Raw genomic sequence first — 12,668 nt, 5'->3', positions numbered from 1 at the left:
GTTCCCAATGCTGAAATCCGAGCTGGCTGGTAAAAAGTGCCCACCCCTTTTTCTTTTTTGGCTCATGGACCTGCACTCACCTCTCCCAAGGCCGTGCCCAGGTGGGATGGCACACATGTGGTGAGGTTCCTGTTTGGCACCACCTCTGCTTGTCTCCCCATGGCTCCTAGCACAGTATCCCTGCTTGTATAGCTCTACTGTCTGGCACACACACACTCTTTCCTGGGATGTGCTCCAGGTCGTTTCCTTTCCCAGGATCCCACAGCAACAACAGGGCATGAATCCAGTGACCTTCAAGTCTGTTGGCCTTTAGAGACCTTTGCCCTAAAACACCTGTGGTATTCAGTGATACCCAACTCCTTCTGTCATTTGAGGAGTCAGATTCCCCAATGTCCAACCTTGTGACTGGCTGCCACGCTGCAATCTGACAGCTTACAAGCAGGAGGAACTTTATGCTTTTTCTCATTAAATTTGAGCCTCCCACAAGTTCTTCTGTTTGGGACGTTCTTAAAATGACCCCATGTTACAAAATTCAAGTGGAACTGCAATTTGAAGGTTAATGGAGGAATTTCACTCGTGGGATTTTCAGAGTGGACATGGTTACACCCACCTCTGCCTTCTGAACAGGCAGCAACAGGTGAGGTTGCTTGAAGGCAGCAGTTTCCAACATAATTTTCCAAAAATCATGTGAACTTTGGGCTGAAACTGTGAGTCCTAATGATCTGTCATGTGCCTCGTGTCTAGGAGGCTTCTCATGGGTGCTTTGGTTTGCAGTGTGATGGTGGTAGTTCCTCGTGGGTGAATTCCCCTCTGGTGCTGGGGAATCCTCAGGGAATGCCAGCTTGGAAGTGCTTCCAGTTGCTGCCAAGACATGAACGTCCTAGGTCCAGTGCTAAGGACAGAGTTGACTTACCTCCTGGAAAACTAATGGTTAAAAGAGAACAAAATAACTAGATTCTGCCTTTGGCTATGATCATACCAGGAATTCAGTGCTGGGGAACTCAGTCCTGGGAAAAAGGGATTGCAGCCCATCGCTTATCAAAGAATTACTGCTAAATGGAGAAAAGTTGACAACAAATATTTACCCTTGGATCAATTCCGTTTAAAGTGCAATGTTCGGAGCAGAGCTTGGACAGGGGAGGTCAGGCGTAGGATCAAGGTTGCATTTATATAAAGACAGAGGAATATGCACTGGGAATCCTTGCTTGGGAAGGAAAAAGACTGGACGATTTCGAAAAATACACTATGAAGATCTTAATTTTTCTCCTCACACTGAGCGCTTTCTCATGCTCAGGTAAGTTGGAGCCTTGTCCTTCTTAGGGTGGTTTTGGAGGAAAAGTATGAGCCTACAATGAACTTCTGATGGAACTTTGCCTCCCTCTCAGGGCTTCCAGTGTATGACTATGACCACCCTATCTCAGAAGAGGCTCTCAATGCTTCCATTGCACGGATCAATTCCCAGTCATGGAGCAGAAACCTGTACGGTGTTGTCAGGAGCCGAGTCATGGGAGTAAGTACGCAGACAACAGAGATCCTTTACCCGAAATGTGCTTTGCTGGGATGGAAAACTCTTTTCCACCCAGTCCTGGAAACCCAGATTTTGTTGGAGTTGGCTGATGCTGCTTGAAAGAGGGTGGGTTTAGGCCAGTATCTGAAGTTATGGCTTTAGGAACCTAAATACCTTTTGTATGTAAATTTGTAATTTAAATACTTTAGGAATTCAGATTTTTCACACCTACAGTAGAAGTCCTTGAGGGTTGTCTTGTAGGATTTTGTTCAAGAGCAATGTTTTTACATACCTCCAGCTAACTGCTTTCTTTGGGCATAAAGCAACCCGGTACATCCGAAGCTCTTCACTGATTAAATGCCCCTAAAATTCAGGATTCTTTCTCTGATGTGTATTTTTGCCATCTCTCTCTCTGCCCTTATTCTAGTTTAAACCTGCTAGAGTCTAAGTGCAAGCAGGAAACCCTTATCTGTTTTAATTTGTGGTGCTCGGAATTATACTGGATAATCCCTGAGTTAAGGAGTTAAAACCTCTTAGTTCGAAGTTATAATGTCCATGGTCCTGAGCACCCTCAGAACCTTTCTGTTGCTATAGATGGCCTGTATCAAGTCTTCTGCAAGAATTAATGTCAAGATGGCATATGGATTTATATAGTTTGGATTAAAAGTCCCAAGTATTTGAAAGTAGTGGGAATTTGTTTTTTGTTGGGGTTTTTTGGGGGGCATTGCTTTTTTCATTTTTTTTTAAGTCTCCCATCTTGAGCTAAAGCACCAGCTGGACTATAAGAAAGAAAGAAGAATAATCAAAAAGGATTAATGATGTGTTGTGTTGACCCTGCTTTCACCAGGTAGACATGTGGGATGGTGATACTTATGGGTTAGATCTGCGGTTCAGCATCCGTGAGACCATGTGCCCCAAAGCTTCAGGGAGAGACCCCTTCACCTGTGACTTCAAAACTGGACCTTTTGTGGTAGGTGCCTATGGTGGGAGTGGGAATCCATCCCTCCATGCAGGATCTTCTCAGGATGGGTTGCAATGCTGCTGGTGCTGAGAAATGGCTGTCTGCTTTTGATGCAGCCTGAAGCATGGAGTGGGTGTCAAGGTGGGAAGGGTCAGTGGTGGGAAACTCTTCTTCCTGGTCAGTGGGCAGGGCAGGGAGCTGAGGATTTGTGTCTGGGAGCAGCATGTGGTGAAGGTACGTGTGCTTTTGAAGCCAAATCCTAGAAGGAGTGGCTTGTTCTGTAAGATAAGAGGGTAGAAAAGCTGATATTTCACTTGCTTTTACCTATCTGGGCACCACATAAAGGGTTATCTTCCTGTGTAGTGCAGATCCCCCCTCTGTGCTGGCAGTGCTGATCTCTTTCGGATTTTTCACACTCAGCATGAAATAAAAAGGCTCTTGATACAGCTCTTGCTCTCCTCTGAGTCCTAAATCACCAGCTTTGGTGGAAATACATTGTCTTTGAGTCTGGATTTTTCTGTGCACAGTTACTCAGGCCAAATCACCTCTCTGCTCTGGAGCTAAGTAGCTCATGTGTGTGTGTGTAGATGGCACCACACAGGACTGTTGGTTATTGCTTTGCTATTGTCCTTTAAAAATGCAAATGTTGGCTGCTACGGTGTTATCCCTGTGTCTTAAACTGACACCATCCCCCTCTTCTTCTTGGGGCAGTATGGTAGTGTGAGGATGTGTTTTCCAAACTTGAGTGCAGGTTTTGCTGCAGGTTTTTGTCCAGTTGCAGAGACAACATCTTTAAGGGCAGTTTAACTTCCAGAGCTGGAGCTGTCATTGGCGTAGCCCTGCACTGTCCTTCTCTTTGTGCTGAGCTGTGAAAAGGATGTGGAGGTTTCCTCCTACCCTGAGCAGGCTCAGAGGTTTGTACAACAAACAGAGAGTTGTGGAGCCATAACGTGTGTAGTTATTTATAATCATTTATAAATAGGTTCCTTTCTCTTGGAATTTGTTTTTTTAAATCCTTCTGCGGGTTCCCAACACCAATGACACTCCCATGAGAGGGTTTGTATTGGATGTTTGCTCTTGGGAGAAAGATTGGGTCTATCTTGTTCTGTTACAGCCCACTGCTTCCTGCAGGAGTGTTGTGGAAGTCTCTGGGGACCTGATTGCCAACATCACCGTGCGGTGCCATCGAAGCACATTCAGCTCTGAATCGATGAGCAGCGAGGAGGTGAGGAGTGGGGAAACCCATTTTTGCTGCCTGGAAGAGTGAAACTTCTGCTCACCCTCTTTTAATGAGAAGTCAAGTGTCTGTGTGTGCTCCCTGTTGCAGCTGGAGGTTTGGATCAGCAAAGTAGTTTGAAATCCAGTTGTCAGCTGTAACACTTCCCTTTCCATCAGCTGAGAGCTCTGACCTTGCCTGGGAGAGTGACTGTCTGTGGCAGTCTGGCACATCTATCAACTCCAGCACTTCCTTCACTGAGTATGGGCCTGGAAAACAGTGACTGGCACTTCTTGGACGCACACAAATCCCTATGGCTCTGGCTCTCTTACCAAACCAAGCTCCCAGCTGAGCATGTCATCACAAGCACAGCCCAGGGCATTTGGTCTGCTTGTTCCCTTTTTGAGCTATTTTTTGGTTTTTAGGGTGTTACTCAATGCTGACCTAACCTGCGAGTTCCTGTTGGCTGTTTTCAAACTGTGCCAGTGTCCACTTTATCCATGAACTGACTTTTGAACTTGTCTGTGTGCACTAAAAACACAGCTCCACAGTGGGCATTGTGCTTGAGGGAACAAAGTTTAGCAAGCAAGGATGTGGGCAGCTTTTATTTTTGGAAAATTCAGGGAGCCAAATGAAGAAGTTGAATTGTAGAGTCACAGAACGGTTTGGGTTGGAAGGGTCCTTAAAGCCCATCACGTTCTGCCCCCTGCCATGGGTGGGGACACCCTGCACTATCCCAGGTTGCTCCAAGCCTCATCCAACCTGCCCTGGAACACATCCCAGGATGGGGCAGCCGCAGCTTCTCTGAGCAACCTGTGCCAGGGCCTCACCACCCTCAAAGGGACAAATTTCTTCCCAATATCCCATTTAACCCTGCTCTTCTTCAGCTTGAGGCCGTCTTCCATGTCCAACCCTTGTGAAAAGTCCCTCTCCAGCCGCCTTGTAAGCAAATAGGATTCTTTGTTACTTTCCCTTGGCTTGAATTGCCAAATTAGCTCTTCATTTTTTATTTTTTTTTTCTCAAATCTCCATTCAGAGCTGGCTAGCGAGTGCACCCCAGGAAGCCTGGCTCTGCAGAGCAGAAAGACTGCATGTGAAGCACTGGAAGTGTAACAAAGTCTGGGATGTTCAGTCAGTCCTCTGTGGGCTGACATACCCGTTGTTTAACAGGGCACTCAGCACAAACACTTGCTTTTACAAGCAGACATCTTCCCCCAAGTCTTCCTTAACCATCACTTAAAATTCAGTGTGATTGCCAATGTTCCTGCTGGGGAATATATTCCCTGCAATGTTAATAAGGAATAAAAGCCAAAGGGAATTACTGCACTTGAAAAGTAAAGTGTTTCCCTCTGCAAAGGGCTGTAATAAGTGCACTGTAGCTCTTGCTGTGAAACTGTAACTCTGCTTGGGGGATCTCAGCTTGGCTGAGGTGGGGTTAGTGGTGGTATTTGGATGGGAGAAGGAATTGTGATTGACAGGGGCTGGCATCACAGAATATCCTGAGTTTGATGGGACCATGGAGTCCAACCCCTGGACTGCAGGAGTACCAGCAATAATCTTGTTTTCAGCAAAATTAAGAATAAGGTTTGGAATTACTTTAGTGGCCACCTAATGCCTGAGGGAATGGGGAGGTGGGACTTCTTTCCAAGTGAGGTTTCCAAAGAAATGTCTTTAATTTCCAGATGATTCATGTGCCCGTAAGGATCCCCGACAGGCGAGGCAGCACTGGCAGGGAAGGTAAGCCAGTTCTGCCATGCTGGAATACCCTGACCCACATTTTCCTCTTGGAACATCTCAAGGTCATCTGTCTGGGAGTGAAGACAATGTGAAAGATCAGCTGTTTGCTCCTGGTCATGGGCAACTGGTTTCTCCTTTGCAGGGGGATGTCTAGTTGAGGGTGCAGGCATGGCACTTCCCTGCCAAGCCAGGCCCTGCTGAGGTTTATATATTTTTTGGATTGCCAGATTTCTGCTCTCAGAACCAGTATTTGTGTGCAGAATGCAATGCTAAATGTTTTCTACTCTAGTATCACAGAGTGGTTTGGGTTGGGAGGGATCTGAATGGTCATCCATTCCGATCCATCCATCCATCCAATGTTCCACCCCCTACTGTGGGCGGGGACACCTTTCACTATCCCAGCTTGTTCCGAGCCACAATGTCCAGCCTGGCCCTGGACACTTGCAGGGATCCAGAGGCAGCCACAGCTCCTCTGGGCAAAAATCAACACAAGTTTGAAAGCACCTCATGCTCACAAATGTCTCCATGTTCTTTTTTCAGATGAGGCCCTTGCTCCTGAAATCTTCCCTTCAAGGGGAAGAGGCAGCAACCCTGGAGACTGGAACAAACCCAGCTACTTCAGCCCTGACAAGATGGAATAACCTGGTTTGGGTGAGTGTGAGTTAGGGTTAGGGTTGGGAGAGTCAAAGAACCAACAGCTCCAGGAACACTGGGGCTGGAAAAGGCCATCCCAGCTGAGCCCCAACTTTGCTGCTCCTACATCTTTCTGTTGTGGACCAGCCATGGTGATGGGGTTCTGGTTAGGGTAGGCTTAGGGTTAGGCTTGGGGCTAGGGCTGGCTTTTATACACCCTAGGTCTGCAGGTTTTGTGGCAGATTGGGGAAGTGACTGCTCAGGATGAAGACCTTTTAGCTGCTTCACTCCTTGGCTACAGAGCTCATGGCTGTCACTCACTTTTGAGTTGTCCCTCCTGTGTCCTCCGGCGTATACCATTGTCCTGGGGTACAGGTACTGCGAAAGCATGCAGGAAAATCCATTTGTAAACTCAGAGTTTGAGTTTAGTGTAGAATTCTAGCCTTTTTACCTCCATTTTCCTCGTGACAAGGACAATGAGGGCCTGGAGCATGTCCAGGGAAGGGATATAGAGGAATGGCCGTGTCTTTGTGCCAAATCAGCTGCTCCAGGGCCACACAGCTCCTCAAAAACCCCTGAAGGGCTCTGGGAGAACCACGGTGCAGTTTGGCCGGGAGAAGCGCCTGTCTTGGAGGATCCGTGAAGGAGATGTTTGAAAGCCAATTAACGGGAATGATAATGAAAGGCACGCGTGATTTATTGGAGCTGGCAGGGCCTATCCTACACAAAACACCTTTGCTGACCTTCCTCGGCGGCTCTGTGTGGGAGCAGCTCTAATTGCTGCTGATGCTTTACCTGCCGTTTTAAGGAGTTAATCTAAAGGGAAGTGGTTTGAAAGAGTTTGAGCCGCACGGAATGAGCTCATTCTTTGGCATGCTAAGCAGGTTTAAAGTAGTCGGGAAGGGGAAAGGAAATTACTTAGTGCTCTGTCTTTGTGATTAAAAAGACTTGAAGTACATATCATTAGCAGGTCTCTGTCCCCGTGGAGTGCCAAAACTGAGTGCTCCCTGCGTGTGGAGCTCAGCTCCAGCCTGCTGCGTTGGAAACGAGACAGTTTTAGATGGAATTTAGCACCGGTGACTCACCAAAAGCTAACACATGTTACTCATAAGCATATCCGTGGTAAACCTCGATGTGCTGAAGGAGACAAGCCTCCTGCTCTCCTGGAAACGAGATATCAAAGGAAAATCCAGGCACTTTGCTCTGTTTGTAAGAATTATTTCATTAAATCCATATGCTATTTTAGTTTATCCCTAAAGCCGCTAAAGCCAACAGACCTTTTTAATCACTATCTGCCTTCTTATAGGAATCTCTAACTTTTCTTTTTCTTTGGAAAGTGCCAGGTATCTTTAATTCTCTGGCTCTTGAGAAGAGCTATCCTCTTTTAAGCAGCACTCAGAAATACTTTGTGTTCTTGTGCCTAAGGTCTAACAAATCTCCAAATCAAAAGCAAGAGGCAAAATCTTCCTGAAAATAGAACGTGAAACAAGTGGGGAGAAATTTACGGTTCTTGAAACCCAGAGCAGTTCGAAATTTAATCCTTTCTGCCTGCTCTTGAAGATGGGTTGCAAGTGTCATTTATGGAGCTGTATTTCATGCATGTATTTCATCAATGGAGCTGTTTTTCCAATGAGTTTCCTGGGTTTTGGACATGTTAGAGGCAGATACATCAGGAGATTTAAAGAGAATATCAACTCCACCCCCAAAGCCCCTTGTTTCTCTTGCTTTTATCAATTTGACTTATTAGTGCAAAGTCTGGAGAGGAATCTTCCTGATTTCGTTCGTATCTAGAATTAGAGGATTTCATTTGAAGCCAAAAATTAAACAGATTTCATGTGTCTGAGGCCAGGAAAAGTTATTCCCTGCTGTTTTCCCTGGGTTTTGGCATATGTGTGATCCTGGCTGGCATTATTACAAGCCATGCAGGGTTTGGTGGGGGCATGGGAAATGAGTGCTGAGTTTTGAAATGGCAGGAGGCTCAACTGGTTTAGCTTAGCTGAGAAGATTTTGGGGGAGGCTGGGGAAATAGCAATTTAATAATAGAAGACTTTCATCTCTTGCTGAAAGAACCTGGTGCTGACAGGCAAAGCTAGACAAGTCCAGGTAAGAAATGAAATGCGATTTTTTTTTTATACACACCAGAATGGGTAACTGACTGCTGCAAAAATTGCTCAGGCAAGTGGCTGACAGTTTTTCATGCTGGATTTTACATTTCTGAGCTAGGCCTTCTTATCTTTTTGGCTTCAGGAAGTATTTCAGGAGAATTCTGTGCCTGACTTTGTGCAAGAAGCTAGGCTAAATGAACTCACTGGTGCTTTGTAGCTACTTTTATTTATTAGAATGTGCTAAATATTCAGGAGGAAATAAAAATCGGTGGAATTGTTACATAAAGAACATTTTCAAGTCTGCAGTCTTCAGACCCACCAGTCTGTTGGTGCCTGCAGGAATTAGAAATTGAATATGAAAACCCCCATCAATGATTAATGAGCTTACTTAAGTGACAAGTCCTCATCAGATTTTCTGGATTTATTTCCTCGTCCATCTCCAGAACCGAGGAGATTGTGAAATTCCCGTGGCATGCTCTGGGGCCAGTCTTTCCCATAAATAGCTCAGGCACACGAGGAGTGACAGGAGTGGGGAAAGCTGCTGCACAAGATCTGATCACCTGTTAGCAACCAGAGCCTGCAGCGACCTGGAATCTGCTTTATGGTGCTCATGGCTCTGAATTGCAAAGAGGAGCCTAAGAACAGCTCAAACTTGCTGACCACCTTAATCCCTGGGGAGAAAAAGGGCCCTAATGGGTTGCTCTTCCAAAATCACCTGTCTAAGGCAGTGTTTTCATGTGCACACCTGTGAATTGTATCTGGAGTCTCCCCAGCAATGCTTCATGTCCTTGAACAGGAAAATCAAGAAGCAAGTTCCTGCCTTTGCAACATACAAGTAGATGGTAAATGCTGATTGTGTCTTACGTGTTAATCACACAAGTAAAGTGGTTTTTAACAGGAAATCAACTTCCTTAACAATCAAGCCAAGGGGCTGTGATTTCCTCCTGAAGCTTTCTGTGTTTTACTTACAATTGCTCTCTGACTGCGGTCTCTGTCACCTGGCACAGCTCACTGCTGGTGGTGGTGGTAGTCGTGAGGAGATGATTAGCAGCACTGCATGTGCAGGAGTGGATAGACTGGCATCCTTAAATATTAGGATGTTTTGTTGTTTGGGTTTTTTTTAATGGAAGAATAACAGGCAACATTGGGCCTCTTCTCATACCTAGGAAATCCAGGATCTGACCTTCAGAGTGAAATGGATGCTTGCCTATCTGTCTTCTATAAATATAATAACAGAGTAGGGTCCAGGGCTCTCCTGGGGTATGGAAAACTGAGCTTTAAACCCCAGTGGCCTCGTTAAGGAGCTGCTTAATTTTAGTCACGGTTTTATATCCTCCTGTCTTTGTTTTTGCTTCTCCCGTTCACCCACCCACTTTCTAGGGTTCTCATAAAGGAGCTTATTGCTTTCTGTGGGGGAGAAGAAAAAGAAAAAAAAAAAAAAAAAAAGAAAGTGAAGCATCAGAGGGAAGGAAAATCCCTGCAGAGCAGGATCTTTTGCAGAGTGCATGAGCTCCGTGTCGGATGAGCTTTGGGAGCCAGAGCCGGAGCAGTTTGGCGTTTGGGAAAGTGACAGGCTGCTGTTTCATCACTCCTGCCACGGAGCCTGGCTGTGATGGCCGAGTCCTTGGTGTCACCTGGCAGCTGTGATTCACTGTGGCAGGGGACAGCATGCTTTCATCTGTTCAGAGGCAAAGGGCTTGGAGGGAAACCGAGGTAGGCAGGATCTTTCCTGCAGCTGGGGTCGGAGTGTGGCACAGGGACAGGGCAGAGGTGTTCCAGCAGAGAGGAGAACCGCTGTGACAGCCTCCTGGTGCTGTGAACAGAAGCAATTTTTGTCTTGCCCTTTGTCTCCCCTCTTCTCGACCTGTTTTGAAGGATTAGACTCACAGCTGCACAGAGGAAATTGTTCCTGACCATTTTGCACAGGTGGATCCTCACTCACTTGTAATGCAGTAGCACTTATATACTTTTAAAATAATAGTTTCACGTTAGCAATAAGACCTTCTGGGATAGGGTCTGCTTCTTACTCTACACATGCACTTCATCTATTATGATTACCTGCTTCAGTGCAATTTATTCCAGCAGCACCATGCAGCCTACTGGAAATCTGAGATCTGGGCCATTCTAGATGATCCATTACACTCCATCATCCCCTTTGTCTAATTCCAGGAGAAATCCAACAGGAATTCCTTCACTGCAGGAATGGAAAGGGCTCTCCGCTGCCCTCAACCTGTTGCTCAGTGGTGGATTTTAGAAATGAGTTTGCCAAACAATCACGCAGTTGGGAAGAACCTCTCAAAGCAGGGCTGTGTAGCTGAGGTTGGAATACCATGGGATAAAGATCCCTCATCTTCCTCGGGCTGCAGACAAGAACCTTCCTGGGGGAAGACTTTCTCCTAAAACTGAGCTGGAATTTCGCGTGTTCCCTCTGGTTCCTGTTTCTTCTGTTGTCCCTTGGTCCCCAGCAATGATTGCAGTGGCTGGTCCTGGCATCCCCCATCTCAGGCGCTCCTGGACAAGCTGTTCTCAGAGAGTCACTATATTTAATCCCTTCCACACGTGTGGACCCTCTTTCTTGCCCGAATCTATCTCTAAAATTCTACTAACAAAATTATCTTACAGAAAAATTTCTGGTTGCCATGGTGACCAACTTGCTGAAGACAACAGTGTAGGCTACAGAGTGCTGGGGAAACTGTCACATATTCCCTCTGAAAAACATATCTCTGATTTCTTCTGAATATTGTACTCTCAATTAAGATCCATTTCAGAACAGACCATACATCAGCTTCTTAACCATCTCTGCTTTTGAGACTTGACAATGTGTTGATTTTTGTCCCGTGGGTCTTATTTCACTGTTGTTAATTTTTCTAACAGTCTTTTTTTTTTTTTTTTAACCCTAATTAGCCACTGCCATGACATTCGTGCACATATGAAATGTTTTGCAAATGCAGGTTTCTTTTTGCAGATTCCACAAGGTGGGAAGCAAATTAATAAACAGCTTGTTGAATCGGAGTGCACTTTCCCCACGGGTGTTTGGTTGGTTCTGAGACAAATTCTCAGCTCTGACATTTCTCCTTCCTCTCTGTTTTTAAAGTAGATTGGAGAATGAGAAGAGTCAAGATTCAAAGATCCAGCATGGGAAGAAAGATCCTGATGCCTTGGCCCTTCCTTTTTGGTGAAAAACTGTTCTTCCGTGGAGTGAGAGTCTTTCCCCAAACTCACTTTCTGCTCTGATGGCAATTGGAGGATCTCATGAGATTCTAAATACACTCTCATTTATCGATAGCCCTTCTTGATGCGTTAGGTCTCCCTGGTAGAGCTCGAATTTAACTGTGTCCAGGATATTTCCAGCATCCCATAATGATGCTATTAAAAGCTCATTATTCCATTTGTTTGTTCTGCTTGCTTGTAATTTTCTGTGATGCTCGCGGCTAATTATTGATTATTCAAACTAATACACCCACACTTAATTCCTTTCTCTCCGGGCTGCAGCAGCTGCGGACAGAGGAGCTTTGCTCCAAATCCAGAGGCAGGAGTTGTAGCCCAAGAGGAATCTGGCTTTAATGGGTACTTGGTCGCTAATGTGGAGAGCTGAGGGCTGCTAATGATGCTGATTGTCAGGTGCTAATGGCTTTTGGAAGAAGGCCAGGTTAGAACAGATCTCGGATGTGTTTCTCACCTGGGAAAGGTCTCAGCGATCCTGTCCGGTTCTCTCCACCCTCTGCACAGAGCCCACCCTGCGGCTCTTCGGGAAATGGAAGGTTACTGTGCAGCTGGGGGGGGTTCTTGTTAGGTTATTTTTTTTAGGCTTTATCAGTCAAAATCAACTGATTTTTCTCTCTAAAGCCACTCTCCAATCCAGTTCTCACCTAATTTTCCCTCCTGATTGCAGGGAGGTAACCTGATTTGTAGGAATTTCCATCTCAAAAGCTTGAGAAAATGTAGCCAGAGCCCTCGATTATCACCTGTTGCAGGGAGCAGAGAGTGCTGATAAGATGCAGAGGTCTAACAGAGAAAGTGATGTTTTCCTTTTCCATGGTAGTTTTGCTTTGCTTGGATGAGCAGGACTGGGAACGTCACCCCTTCAAGGCCAGGTTGAACAGGGCTTGGAGCAGCCTGGGATAGTGGGAGGTGTCCGTGCCCCTGGCAGGGGGGTGGGATGAGATGGGCTTTAAGATCCCTCCCAACCCAGATTCAGTACTTCCTTTGCTCTGGATGCAAAATCATCAAATGCCCGAGCCCTTCATGATTTGTTGCTCTTCCAAATTTTTGCTGTGCATCTTCTTTCCCAATAGGGCTGTTTCACCTATCTGGCCTGATTTTAGGTAGAACTGTGACTCTTCATTGGACAGGAACAGCTTAGGTGCTTTCTGAAACTCCTGAGCTCAAGAGGTTGTGGCTTAGGTATTTTTATATGTGTCAAACTGGCCCAGGTGAGCAGAAAACCTTCCTGGCCTGTTTCTCCAAGACCTGGCCTTGTTTCCTGGAAGGGATTCAGTGTATTGACAC

General features: G+C 45.9%; 1 protein-coding gene across 2 annotated transcripts; it reads left to right on the top strand.

Annotated features, from left to right (window-relative positions):
• Positions 1–1,134: 1,134 nt before the first annotated feature.
• Positions 1,135–11,547, top strand: SPP2 (secreted phosphoprotein 2). 2 transcript variants are annotated; one of them, XM_066322371.1, is made up of 7 exons: positions 1,135–1,294; positions 1,386–1,510; positions 2,355–2,477; positions 3,583–3,693; positions 5,367–5,421; positions 5,962–6,072; positions 11,254–11,547. In XM_066322371.1, exons 1-6 carry the CDS (start codon positions 1,246–1,248, stop codon positions 6,060–6,062), a joined length of 564 nt encoding a protein of 187 aa, XP_066178468.1. In that variant the 5' UTR covers positions 1,135–1,245; the 3' UTR covers positions 6,063–6,072; positions 11,254–11,547. The 2 variants fall into 2 exon arrangements, with proteins under 2 accessions (XP_066178468.1, XP_066178467.1); XM_066322370.1 differs by having other exon boundaries at positions 1,136–1,294; positions 11,257–11,547.
• The last annotated feature ends 1,121 nt before the right edge of the window (positions 11,548–12,668 follow it).

The sequence above is a fragment of the Sylvia atricapilla genome, chromosome 7, assembly GCF_009819655.1.
Source record: "Sylvia atricapilla isolate bSylAtr1 chromosome 7, bSylAtr1.pri, whole genome shotgun sequence".
Lineage (NCBI taxonomy): Eukaryota > Metazoa > Chordata > Aves > Passeriformes > Sylviidae > Sylvia > Sylvia atricapilla.
The sequence above is the reverse complement of the archived record's forward strand: the minus strand, read 5'-3'. Positions and strand labels throughout refer to the sequence as shown.

Bases quoted from the DNA above. Each gene is read 5' to 3' on its own strand.
- SPP2 (XM_066322371.1), top strand. From the start codon at position 1,246: ATGAAGATCTTAATTTTTCTCCTCACACTGAGCGCTTTCTCATGCTCA. The intron at 1,511-2,354 runs GTAAGTACGCAG...TGCTTTCACCAG, and splicing joins TCAGGAGCCGAGTCATGGGA to GTAGACATGTGGGATGGTGA. The intron at 5,422-5,961 runs GTAAGCCAGTTC...TTCTTTTTTCAG, and splicing joins AGGCAGCACTGGCAGGGAAG to ATGAGGCCCTTGCTCCTGAA.